Genomic DNA, 13050 nt, shown 5'->3' with positions numbered 1-13050 from the left:
TAATCTTTATTTGAAGTGAAATTCGTTTAAATGTAATTAAAAAATGATTAGTCATTTATTGTTATATTTATTCCACGCATAATCAACTATTTTCCGTTGTTATCTCTTTTAAAATCATTTTTTAGAGTGTGAACAAACCCCGCAGTAATAAGGTGGTGTAAGAAGTCAATATTAACCATATGATGTTTAACTAACGATGAATGTTAATAAAGTAAACCAGTGCTTTAAAATTTTCAATGCGTCCCACTTCAATAATTTTTTCCACCTTTCCGCCAAACAAGTACAAGATACCAAACGATTTTACAATTGTGAAAATCCTTTGCCTCACGCCACCATTAAGTGTAGGTACTGCGCGCGTACCACATAGTTTTTAGTTTGGAAATTTAGTTTAGACTATAAATTTACGGTTTTTAATAGATTGTGAATCTAAAAAGTAGGCTTATTGTGCAATATTAAGTGGCTTTTCATTCTCCCTGCTTGCATTCATGCTTTTCTTATAGACAAATTTAATATCAAAATTTCATTAGGGCAAGAATTCTATTATATTGCCGAGAGCCATACATCTTATTTTGGCAATTAGAGTTTTCTTGATATTGTCAGAAAGATAGAATTTAAACACTTAAAACCAGAACAACAGAAGTATTCGTTTTTACCATAAATTACAACATTATTGCAATATGCTGCTGATTGGCAATGATACACTATTGTAATAATTTATGACTTGTACATTAAAATAAACAAAAATTTAAGTGTAAAGTGCCGCAAATTTAAAAAATGTCAGTACCTTAAATTGGTTAAATATCACAACTATATACATAAATTTAAACAGCAATAAAAAGGGGTTTAATTATTCACAAGCACTTTAATATGATTAAACTTTATAAAATAATTGTTTTGAGTATAGTGACAAACTTGATTTACTTTATATTAAAGAAAGAACACCATGCAGCACCTCCTTAAAATGCACCTTTTAAAGCAAAAGGTCATGTAAGTTCATTATTGCTGTACTGTACATATGAATTAAAGTTAAATTTTAACTTCAAAGCCAGATTTATTAGACCATGGAGGTATCTGAGATAGCTGGCTTGATGGATTTACAGTATCACTAAACACGCTGTACTGCTGATTCAATGCTGGTGCAGCAACGTGTTTTTCAAGATTATTTAGCCATTTATCTGCTTCAGAAGTGGAATAAGAATTCGTTTGGAAACTTGAATCAAAACTTTGTAAACGCGTGTCTGCTGCCCATGGGTTTGTATCATGAATAGGTGAAGAAGATTTTTGCATAAGCGAGTTGTTTAAATTACTCATTGGAGTTGTTTCAACAACTGGTTCTAAAAACAAAATAAAAGAATTATTGATTTTGATACAAAAATAGTCAAATATGCCACAGCGGTTGGAGTAATCAAAACCAGAATTTGGTGTGTAAAAAAAAAGGGCCCATGAAGTTATTTTTTGGTTTAGTTGTATTCAATTCGGGAGGTTTAGTTGTATTCAATTTGGACTCTGTCAGCACCGGGTATTTTAACATCGGTTGCATACTTTAGAGATATTTACGTTTAAACTGTTACATTAGAAAACATTGGCGTAAAATCGAGTTTCTGGTAACTTTTGTTCATTTTATGATCTAAATATATGATCCTGAGTAATGTAGGATATTGATCTGCAGTAAAGAAGATAGAGGTACTAGTAATTAAGCATTGCAGACATTCTAAAAATGTTACATATGTGTAAACTGATAACTTCTAAGTAGACATACGATGTATGAAACCAACACCATATTACAACGATAATAAGAAATTCATAACGATAATAAGAAAAGTAATAAGAAAGTTATAACGATAATAAGAAAAGTAGTTTTAAAAGGTGAAAAATTACCTCGTTTGACAGATGTTGGTGATGATAATCGTGGCATCGGTGCTTTGGAAAATGGATCATCATTATTGTTAGAAAATGTGTTGGTTATTTGCGAACAGATTCCACTGATGTCAAAAGGCTGCTCTTCTAATTCTGGAACTTAAATTCAGATTGAATAAGTTAAATATTATTTCACTCATCTAACATTTTTTAATTATTATTAAACAAAAAACAGTTAGACATCACAAATAATGTAACAACTTCGCAAAGTTATTTTAGCCTTAAACGCATTTAGAGTAGTGAGTATCATAGATGCCTAGAGTTCAAAATATGCGTCGAGACGATACTATACTATTTTATTTTTGTAAGTATATAGCAAAAATGAGAAACATCAGATACACCATCAACTTTATGACGTTAATCAAAAAATAGAAATAAGTTTGAAGATAATTTAATACTGCACTAACTTTCCAAATAAAGCTTGATATAGCTGACATCCTTTGCCTATAAAATTCAATTAAATAAAACCTAGTCAAAATTTTGTTGATAGGTTAAACATGTTGCATGTTCACAACATAACAAGGTGAGCTAAAACTGAATACCGCGCCACAAATGATATTCTTTAATATTTAGTACAAACAATAAGTGATACAATTATTTTACCAGGATTCATAATTGGCCTGTGCAGTCTGCTGGTGTTTGATGGTAAGTTGTTTAATGGAAGAGAATAATTTCGTTTGAATGGAGAATTCAATGCTTTGTCACCATCCTGCTTGTTCTTTGAAACAAATGTTCTGGAAAGTTTATAAGAGCATATCATACAAATAAAAAGTGCACTTATTCGTTTATATACTTGGAGGGGTCACACAACACAACGACAATGTTAACAGTTAATTTGCAATAAAATAAACACACTAATCTCTAGGCTAGGCAGTAACCGCCAATAAGTTGCTGAAGCCATTAAATGATAAATCACTGATAGGCCGGGTTTTCCCCAGGAACGAAATACTCTATTGTGATGTCACAGTGCCTGGGAGTGCAGTTTTTGAAAAATATGATTTTTTAAACCTTCATAACTTTTAAATTCAAACAAACTTTCACCAAGTAGCTGTTAATTTATCATCAGTAGATATAAACTTTGTTCTTATACCAAAAACGGCGCAACCATGAAAACCATAGATAGGGCTCTTTAAATTATTATAGCTATGTTAATCAGGGGCGTATACAAGGGGGGGTCACGGGGGTCCGGACCCCCCTTTGAATATTATTTGAAAAAAAAAACATTTTTTTTAGTAAAAAAATTTTTTTTTTTTGGAGGGAAAATAAGAACACCTCCTATTAAAAAATGGTAAAGCAGTCATATCATTGTAGTTTAAAACCAATTTTATGTTATATTTTATTAAATTAATTGAAGGTCTTTAATCTAAAGTTACACTATTATTGGTGTGAATATTTATACCCGGGATTAGTATAAGGTGCTTAATCACGTGTAAAAAAACTAGGAATGGGCGGAATCAGGATTCGTTAATTTCGGCGTTATTCTATGCATTTTTGTATATGTAATCGAATCCGAATATGAGAGAGTGAATACGCGGACTTCACATTAGAGTTTGTAACGAAACCTAGTTCAAACAAATTCGATCGTTAGAAATTTACTCTTGGAAAGTCAGGAACAGCGGCACCTGCGAGTTACTGTGCGGCCAGTGTTTCCGCTTAGGATTTCGCAATTAAAGGCGAAAAATTACTTACGTGGTTATTTAAATAGATTTCTAAAACGGGGGGTTCTTACAGTAGAAAGGTGGGGGTTTAAGCACAATTTTTTTTTGCGCCTTTGGCGCAAATTAGTGGGTAGCCTTTTGAGCAGGTCTATTTGCGCCAGTGTGTGCATTATAATTTATGTTAGTCAGGGTATGTTTTTATCAGGCGCGTTACGTTTATATGAGGCCATTTTCTAAACAAAATACTTGCTGACCCCACGGGGGTCCGGACTCCCCTTTTTAAATTCCTGGAAACGCCCCTGATGTTAATCAAAAAAATTAAACTTTATTTCATATATACAATGTTTATTTTAGTAGGGTGAAAGAAGATGGAACACGTTTATTCTATTTTCTCGTCTTACTTGGTAGAAAACAGAGAAGATTCAAAGAACTATAAAACAGTATCTTCACGACTCCCAGAGACTGTTGTTAATTGTTTTATTTGGACATTATGTGCTAAAGGTGTTCCATCATTCCCCCAGCTTAATATATTTATAAAGCAGAAGTATTTAATATAAATTCTTTATGTAAATTAGCGGACAGTGTTGAAAAATGTATTTTTCCGGCTTGATTAGTGAAATGATAACATTACCTTTGAGATGCTTGTCTTATTAAATGTAAAGGTGCATGTCGTCGTGGTATAGCACTTGGATTATGAACTTCAACTTGAACATGGTTTACATCACTTGTGGTTGATAAACCTGTGCAGATAAACTAGAATTAGATATTGTAATAACATCGTGGTAATGTTAAAAAATAGAACATAATAGCAATTTAATAATTTTCATTAATTTTTTTTCATAGTTTAAACCTGAATTAATTTGTTTTGCTTCTTCTTGTTGTTCTGTCAATGTCTTCACTCTAAATGAACCTTCTCTTGTAAAAGTTGTTCGATTTTGATCATAAGTAACAGTTACACCAGTTTCTTTTTCTCGTTTTTGTTTCTTTTCAAGGCAAGCAGCAAATGCACAACCAACCGCGTGACTCAATCTCTCACCCTGTGACAATCAACATTTATTTTAAACAAATATTTTAGAACATGAAATAGATTTGGCACATACTTTGCAACAATTTGGATCTTACAAAGACTTCACATGCAATTTTTTTAATGATTAACCTACCGAATCTTTTACTGCAAAGAATGAATGGCATATCCATCTACGTGTTGTTCCATCTCTACATATGTAAGAGAAAGCTCTCTCGTAATTTCTGTCAGGAGCACAAAATGAAACTTTTTCAATTGTTTGATCGAGCAACAAAGCTTTAGTTGAATCTTCCACAACACGAAGAGCATCTGGTGAAACGTACAACATCGCACGAATCTTTTTCTTTTTGCCCTAGAAACATTAAATTTAAACAACACTGAAGTTTTTTTTTTGTGGATAAGGTCTTTATTGCGTTTACAATCCAAAAAGTTGGGGCAATATATCCCAATCATAGATATAACTCGTTTTATTCGGGTGCATTGTGCAGCTCATACATGGCTTACACATCTGGGCTAAAGTATTTACCTACGATATTATACTATTGGAGTTAACAAAGTTCATGCACAAATTTTCTATAATGTAACACCAGAAAGTTTGACATTTTATGAAATACATTTAAAGAAAGACGAATGATTACAAGTTAGTGAGATTATTATGTTAATTGTTAAGCTTTTTGTTAGTTTCACATTCAATTAAAGCCGACAATTCCTAAGTAGCAGCCCCCGCCCCCAGTACAGTGTAAACCAAACCCCAACTTCTTGATTTTTATTTAAATAATATTTCATATTTTCATTATAAATTTTCACTAAACAACATAATAACCCAAATTACTTAAGCTGTTTTTTAAATGTTAATTCTATCCTAAAACATTTTGTCAACCTACACACTGTGTTTCACTGCAACATCTATCAAGTATGTATTTGATATTTGAAAGATTTATTCCACCTAATGAAAGAAAAAAACACAACAAAATTCGCTAAACAATTTAAAAATATCAGAAGTTTAACTCTTTGGAAAAAAAGTAAAACAAAACATTTTTTTGAAATAAGAGTTTATAAATTGTCCAAAACTTTTATGTATTGCTTATCTCAATTGTCTTCGCTAAATATTAAACTAAAAAACTTTTCAGCCGAATATTAAACTAACCACAAAACAATTGTACCAGGTTATTCTCGTCAAATTCAACCAGGCACTTAAATTATTAAAACAAACACGTTCAATGATGATGACATCAAAATATCAAAATATAGGCTTGTAAAACTTTTTCCAACAAACATATCTATGAAACAGATTGTTTTTGACTAACTCGACCCCCACAGTAAAAATTGAGCCGTATGGAAAAGGTTAAATACCTTCTGTTATCAGGTACAAATGTAATGTTGTATATACGAACATAGAAAAATGTTAGTGGATGTGTAATACAGAACTCCCTTGATTATCCTTACCATCCTTGATTGACTAAAATTCTAAAATCTGTTTATAAAGGGGCTTTACAGTGCAAACATAGAATAAAACAAGTTTTTAAATTCCATATATACTATATATACATCATAAATGTTAATGATGCTTCATAGTAATTTTAAATTAGTTTCATTTTTATTTCATACAGTATCTGGTTTTATGACATTGGTTGATCATCAGGTTGTATCATTATAAAAACTCCCTTATTCAATTGCTTTTTTTTGCCAGTTTTGTTAAATATTTTTATAACTAAATAATCAAGGAAGTACTGTACTTATGAAGTACATCATTTTGTGATAAAATAATATCTTGTTAATTTTATATTAGATGTATAGTATCATGTCACATTTCTACAATGAATGCTACAAACATTAATGTTCATGCAATCAACCTTTCATGCACATGCGTATTTACCCTTCCAAAGAATGAAGGAACTCTTTTTTTCTGTGCCTGCATTTTAAATTATTACTTACCAAATTAATAAACCACAGGCAGGCTAAACGATAAAAATACATCCACACCTAGCACAGGTGATGCAAAACACAATATTACATTTCTACTTATAGTCTGGCGCTGATATCCTTATTTTCAGGACTAGGTGTGCTGCCTGCAAGTATTTCTTTCTCGCAAAAAAAAAACTTGATGTTGTCTTTTTTTACAGTTGTGTAAAAAATACAGTTGAAACATTTAATATTTAGCCTGCAGAAGCTTGAAATCGGATAGAGGTTCGCTCTTTCACACTTCATTAAAGTAACAAATTGTCACGACTGTAATGAATACTTTGTAGTTTGTATGCACATCAGCACAACATAATACTATGCTGCTTTGGCAATTTGATAATATATACGACCTCTGGATGTTTTACCATTCCATAAACTCCTTCTCTTGTGCAACCAAGTCTGAGTAACAGTTTATACTATCAGTATCTATGACGTAACACATATCACTAAATTTTCAAATTGTCCCATACTGTCAGGCTGACAGTGTCAGCATAAATAAGATGAGCTCGCAAGCCCATTTTGATGGATGCACATTTTTACCGTGGCCTGCACACTGTTCTGTAAAATCTCTTACACCCAGCCCTGTACGAACAATAGGGTCCAGTGAGGAGTTGCTTTTGATTTTGTTGTAAATCTCTCTATAGTCTTTTCATCACCGCACAGACATGTTATCAGTTTGATTGATTGATTATCCTTAACTTTGCATCCTGCCCATTGTTACATCCCTTCAAAAGGGAATATTATTTCCACACAACCGCGTTTTTCTTTATATTATGCCTTCTAGTTCTGATAATATGGTATCATTATAACTGATGTTGCTAAGTAGGTAGTAAGCTATATCTGTACCACAAACTATTAGTTACAATCAGGATTGCAAAAATTCCCCTTTATCAGTGATAATGTCACTGTCTGGATCTTGCAAAAACCAGATTTTTTTAATAAAAAAATTCTGTTTATAAATATAATAAAATCAACTTTCTAACAGACACCCCACAATATACTTATTCTTTTTTTAGATCTGTAATTATTGACCACATGAACATGTGCTCTATTTTAACCGCATCGATTACACTGCGAGAACAACATGACAGAACGGTTCTTGCAAACATTAAAAAAACGCATTTTTCTAACACTTTGTAATATGACATGAGAAATTATTGCCTCAGCCAAGCTTGGTCAGATGCCAAAAAACACCATTCTAAGGCACCGTGCGAAAATCAAAGTTTTGGGATTTCCAGTTGCAAGATATATACACTTGTTATTTAACACTTTTTCAAAGTCCGCACAATTTAGCAATCACGTGAGTTGTAATTTAACAGACATAATAAAATAGTTAACAGACTAATAAAATAGTTAACCTGTGTACAACTGTATCACAAGTGTATAGTGGTGTAGTCGTATAGTGAATGTGATTTGAAGGGGAATTTAAGGGTAAAACATTTTTGACAAATTTAGTACAACGTGGTTGCATTTCTTTGGACAATAGACGTTTAAAAGAAACCTAATTGTGAGCTTTTCTCATTTGCTGCTTCATTTTAATACAGAAACAGTGTTCCTCCCTATCTAAATATTTGTTGTAGAATACAAGATCTTTCAAGTGTTACAATCCACAGTTTCTTTTTAACATAAATATATCTTTCAACATTTTTTACTTGTTTAATACACATTTTGATTTATCACTATCACTTACATTCAATGTGCTTAGAAAAGGTAGGTAATAGGTGATATATCTGATGAAAAAGACCATTTTATTATTAGTTATTTGCTGACAGATCTGTTTTTGATTTTCTAAAGCCAAGTATTAAAAAATAGCAAAAAAAACAACTTACGGCTTTAAGTTGCTTGACAGCTTGTTCACATACAGCCATTCCCCTTGATTCTTCAACTTCAATATTGCCCAGATACTAATATAAAGAACATATATATATATTACACTTCTAGCATAATTTTACACAAAAGTAGAAATATTTTAAAATCAATAAAAATGTGACACACTTTTCTTTATTAAAGAAATGTGCCGTAAATATTTAATATTTTCGTCAACATCCTTGATTAAAAGCGTCAAAAGGCTTTTCACGTAAATGTTGCTATTTAAAATTTTAATAAACTGATAGCTATATTTGCCAGCAGTAAACAGAGAAGTTGAAAACTTTGATGACATTGGGTTTTCTACAATACTGTTGCATTGAAAATAATAATGGCCAGGGATTTGCTGAGACCTGAGAGCACGATTGTTATTACCTCCTCAGCAAAATATGACTAAACAGATTGTAATTTTATAATTTAAAATAAACAAAAACTAAAGCAACAATTATATATATATATAGATAATTTTAATTACAATTTTGTTAATGAAAAAATATTGCAACACTGCAATTTACAAATGTTTAGCTTTTTTTCAGTTTTTATTATTAACAACTTCCGACCGAAATACTGGATGTATCAATTACTACCATACTGTATATAAAGATGGTGTTCATAATCACTATTATGACACTTCCGCTTCAATAATGAATATTTCGTAATCCAGTGTGAATTTTAAATGTAATTTTCCAACTACGTTGGATAATCAAGGAAGTACTTTTGTTTCTAAAAAAGAGACACGTCAGTCATGCGCTTAGTCATCAAAAACAATGTTTTATACAACGTGCTAGGGATGTGCCGAGCCCGAACTCAAAAGCACGTGCCCGAGCGTCTCCTTTTTTGACGCTCGACTGAAATCGAGCGCCGAGCCTCATATGCTATTGCTATATGTTGCACGCGAGAGCGAAAAATACTGAAAATGAAAAAAAGTGAAGCTACAAAGTGGAGACAACGAGAACAGTCAGTGTAGTTTTCTCTTTAATTATTTTTCGTCCGCTGTGAATTTGCTCTCTCTCAAGTAACGAATCGCAACGTCAGTGAAATTGCCCCTATCGAATTACAGCCGGTGTTAAATTACACGAGCGCGCAATGTTCCTGTATCTGATTTTAAATAAAAACCTAATATCTCTTAAACATTTTTATAATGAAATAAATAAACATTCTACACCCAACAAACAAAGCAATCGTTGTGAACTTATTCTCGTGAAAAATGACGTAATGAAACTCCGGTTCTCGTGTGGTGCCATCAAACGATGTTTTTTGGCCTCCGTCCAAGCTCGGCCGGAACGATACTTAGTATTATCATATTACAATCTCTGTTGGTTCCAATTTACTGATAGCGTCGCTCTTATATTTGCACCAATTAAAATTTACATAATCCCGATTTACCTGCATTTAAACTAATCATCAGAAACAAAAATTATACATGAAGTCACAAACTACAGATCTTATGGAAGCGAATAAAACACGATTGTTTTATAACAATCTCGTTTGTAATGTAACAATCGTAATGGTTAATAAAAGTTATTCTGACGCAAATAATCGTTAGATTATCCACGATGGTCGATGGACATGCGTAAAACTTACATCAATGTTTCATTTATTAAAAAAACATTTCTAATTTAGTATAAATAATGTAAAATTAGTCCTAATTTACCACATTAAGTAGAATAGATTTTTAGTGTGCAAGACCAATATCTAAAGCGTTTATATCGCTTCAGAGATAACATTGTTTTTTATCTGTATGACAGACCCTTTTTGAACGCGCTAGTTGCACACCTGGCTGCAAAAGTTATAAATACTTTTCAATTAAATAATTTTTATTGGAACTTACGAAACAAGATTAGCGACGCTTTTCGACTGAATAGAATCGCATTTTTGTACGCCTTTCTCCTTAATGAAGTCATAGGTGCTCGGGCTCGTGCCGAGCTTTTCGTTGAAGCTCGGCACTCGGCGAACCCGAGCTTTTACAACTTCTACACATCCCTATAACATGCCTACTGTAATAAAAGATACCAGAAGAGCTGACGCAATAACCTTAAACAGTGAAAAATGTTGTGCGGGTCTGTGCAAAATAATTTATTTCAGATGGAAATCCGGACAAAAAATGTTAAAAATTATGATATATTATAATATATATACATTTAAAAATAAAACTTTCCAAAATAAAAAAAGAAAGTTATATTATATATTATGTATAAGTATATATAATATACTATAGTCCACTCAACTTTTGGGGGTTTTAAATTGGCCTATACATTGGATACTAGAGAAACCTATTAAATATCTTATTGTTTTGGAGAAATGACTTAAAACACATAATAACATTACAATACAAATAAAACTTACTTTAACATGAAAGCTACATTTGGCTGACTTAACAGTTTCTTCATCTTGTTGCCACTGATGTGGTTTACTGCTCTCTGGTATTTTGGGTTTCTTTTTACGGCGAAAACTTTGTCGCAACGTTCGCATCATCTTAAAGTGTTTAGGTTATTTAAATACAACAACATTCAATTCCACAAACGACTTTGCCCTATCCTTAAAAATGTTAAAAAACTTTACTTCGTTTGTGCCCTCTAGGGCCACTAGTGAGAAACATCATGATCTATATTCCATCATAGAAATCCAAATACCAAACACATTACACCAGAGGCGTATAAATGTCTAGACCAACAATTTCTATGATTTTGGTCTAGTATAAACACCGAGTGGTACAATTGCCGTCTTTGTGTGTCCAAAATAGAGCAAGAGCGGTGACATATAAATTTACCCCCATTAATTGAATAACTAGAATATCACAAATCAAAATTCCTTTATTTGACTATCTTCTAATTCCTTTTTTGACTATTTTTAATACAGAAAAAAAATACATGTTTTTAGACTTTTCAGCCTCTTATTTTTTTTGGGGGGGGGGGGCAAGTTTTTCTGTAATTTACCGAAAAAACATGCATTTTCTCTATACCTACTGTGTTATTATGGATAAAAACTGCCGTTCAATTTGTCTTTTACGTAACAATGGGTTGGTCTAGTCGACATTTCTATGGCTCTGGTCTGCACCATAGAAATAAAAAAGAGTAGAACGCGCAACTGCTCAAAACCGTGATATTTTCTTTTTTCTATTCACGTGACCACCAACTCCGTCCCCATTTCCCTTCGTCTCCACTGTAAAAGATAGGCGCATAGTATTTTTGGACGGTTTTAGCTGTTTATTTTAAAAACTACACCAACTATTCAAGTTTGTTAGGCTAGTTTAGTTATTTGGTACGTTAACGCTTACAGTTTACCACTTGTTTGGGAAATTAAATTATTTAAAAAAATTAATTAAAAATTTCAAACAAACGGTTTTTTAGAAATATATATACATTAGAAAATAGTTTTTTTACACAATAACTTTAAATTAAGTCAAAAAACGAAGAAAAACTACACAAAACGTCATCGACTCCATTGACTACAATAGTAAACGGGAACGACCCGCGAAAGAGGGACGGGGTATCGTGCTCTCTCCTTTGCCGACATTGGAGATGTGCCTTCTATTCTTTTTTATTTCTGTGGTCTGCACCAGGGTACGTGCAGAGTCGTATAAACACCTATGGCTCTGGTATTTCTATGGCTCTGGGTACGTGTGACTGTGCATGGTGCACACAAGCATGCCTGGAATACATCAGTACAAGAGGGTATACAAGAGTGCATCACACAGGTTGCATCACAAACTTCAGAAATTGCCCGTAATAAAAATACCAGCGGCGCTTTTCTACTAAACAGGAGCTTGGTACGCATTTCTTCCTGATGACGTCATTAGTTTAACGTTAAAACAAAAGGGGCATGAGTTATAACAACTTTAGGAGTTCACTAACCCTAAAAAACTTCGACGAGCACTGCCAGGCCAAAGTTAAAGACAAAAATAAAAAACGAATTGTAAAAAAAAAGTATTGTTATTAATTGTACCCGTATCTGTCACCTCATCTTCGTCGCCATTACGGATCACAAGGACCTAGAATTTTATAATTACGTGTTTATTCGTCTAAACAAGGCTCGTCGCCGCTACCATTGTGTGCGTATGTGTATTTGGGCAAGACATCTAACGGCAGTTGCTCCAACCCAGTAGCCACTATTGGGTTGTTCAAATTATCAGCCATACAAGAAAATAATAATCGCACCGACAAAGTAACATACATGTTAACCCGTAAGCTGGCACGAAGTGTATGGACGTACCCATTATCGTTCAAACAATACCATTTTAACAACAATATAATTTAGGTAACACGGTAAAAACTAAAGCACTTGAGCAAGAAAAATAATGTTTAAACTTGATTCTCAAAGCGTGCAGTATTATTTCGTGGTATTTACGCGTATTCCTAATGATAAATTGACTTTAAATCAAAAAATTAACGATGATTTTAAACTGTCCCCTGTGTTCACTTGTGTGCTTGGATTAATCACTTTCCGTGTGTTTTAATGTAAATTTTAAATTGTATTCAATTTATAAGAGTGTGACAGTCATGGTATTACCGAAAAACCTTTTTTTTTTGTATTTTTATTTTGGAAATACTTGGCAATATGTGTTTAAGTGTCCTATCTCCCCCACTGTTCTATATGATTAATACAAACTTCTTCTAATATGGT

At 32.5% G+C, this 13050-nt stretch overlaps 1 protein-coding gene across 2 annotated transcripts; it reads right to left on the bottom strand.

The window, feature by feature from the left end:
* Positions 1-489: 489 nt before the first annotated feature.
* numb (Numb protein) lies at positions 490-11032 on the bottom strand. Of its 2 annotated transcripts, XM_009859573.2 has the most exons (9): positions 10774-11032; positions 8391-8465; positions 6476-6511; positions 4736-4951; positions 4426-4612; positions 4207-4315; positions 2521-2651; positions 1879-2016; positions 490-1334 (listed from the first exon to the last, which is right to left on the bottom strand). In XM_009859573.2, the coding sequence occupies exons 1-9, from the start codon at positions 10900-10902 to the stop codon at positions 1027-1029; spliced, it is 1329 nt and encodes a 442-aa protein (XP_009857875.1). In that variant the 5' UTR covers positions 10903-11032; the 3' UTR covers positions 490-1026.
* Positions 11033-13050: the final 2018 nt, after the last annotated feature.

This window comes from Ciona intestinalis, chromosome 3 (assembly GCF_000224145.3).
Source record: "Ciona intestinalis chromosome 3, KH, whole genome shotgun sequence".
Lineage (NCBI taxonomy): Eukaryota > Metazoa > Chordata > Ascidiacea > Phlebobranchia > Cionidae > Ciona > Ciona intestinalis.
The sequence above is the reverse complement of the archived record's forward strand: the minus strand, read 5'-3'. Positions and strand labels throughout refer to the sequence as shown.

What these genes read in the sequence shown, in the direction of transcription:
- numb (XM_009859573.2), bottom strand. Translation starts at nt 10,902, where the DNA reads ATGATGCGAACGTTGCGACAAAGTTTTCGCCGTAAAAAGAAACCCAAA. An exon ending in CTGTCAAGCAACTTAAAGCC is followed by an intron (nt 6,512 to 8,390) that starts GTAAGTTGTTTT and finishes TTTAAAATGCAG; the next exon opens with GCACAGAAAAAAAGAGTTCC. An exon ending in AGCAAAACAAATTAATTCAG is followed by an intron (nt 4,316 to 4,425) that starts GTTTAAACTATG and finishes TTATCTGCACAG; the next exon opens with GTTTATCAACCACAAGTGAT.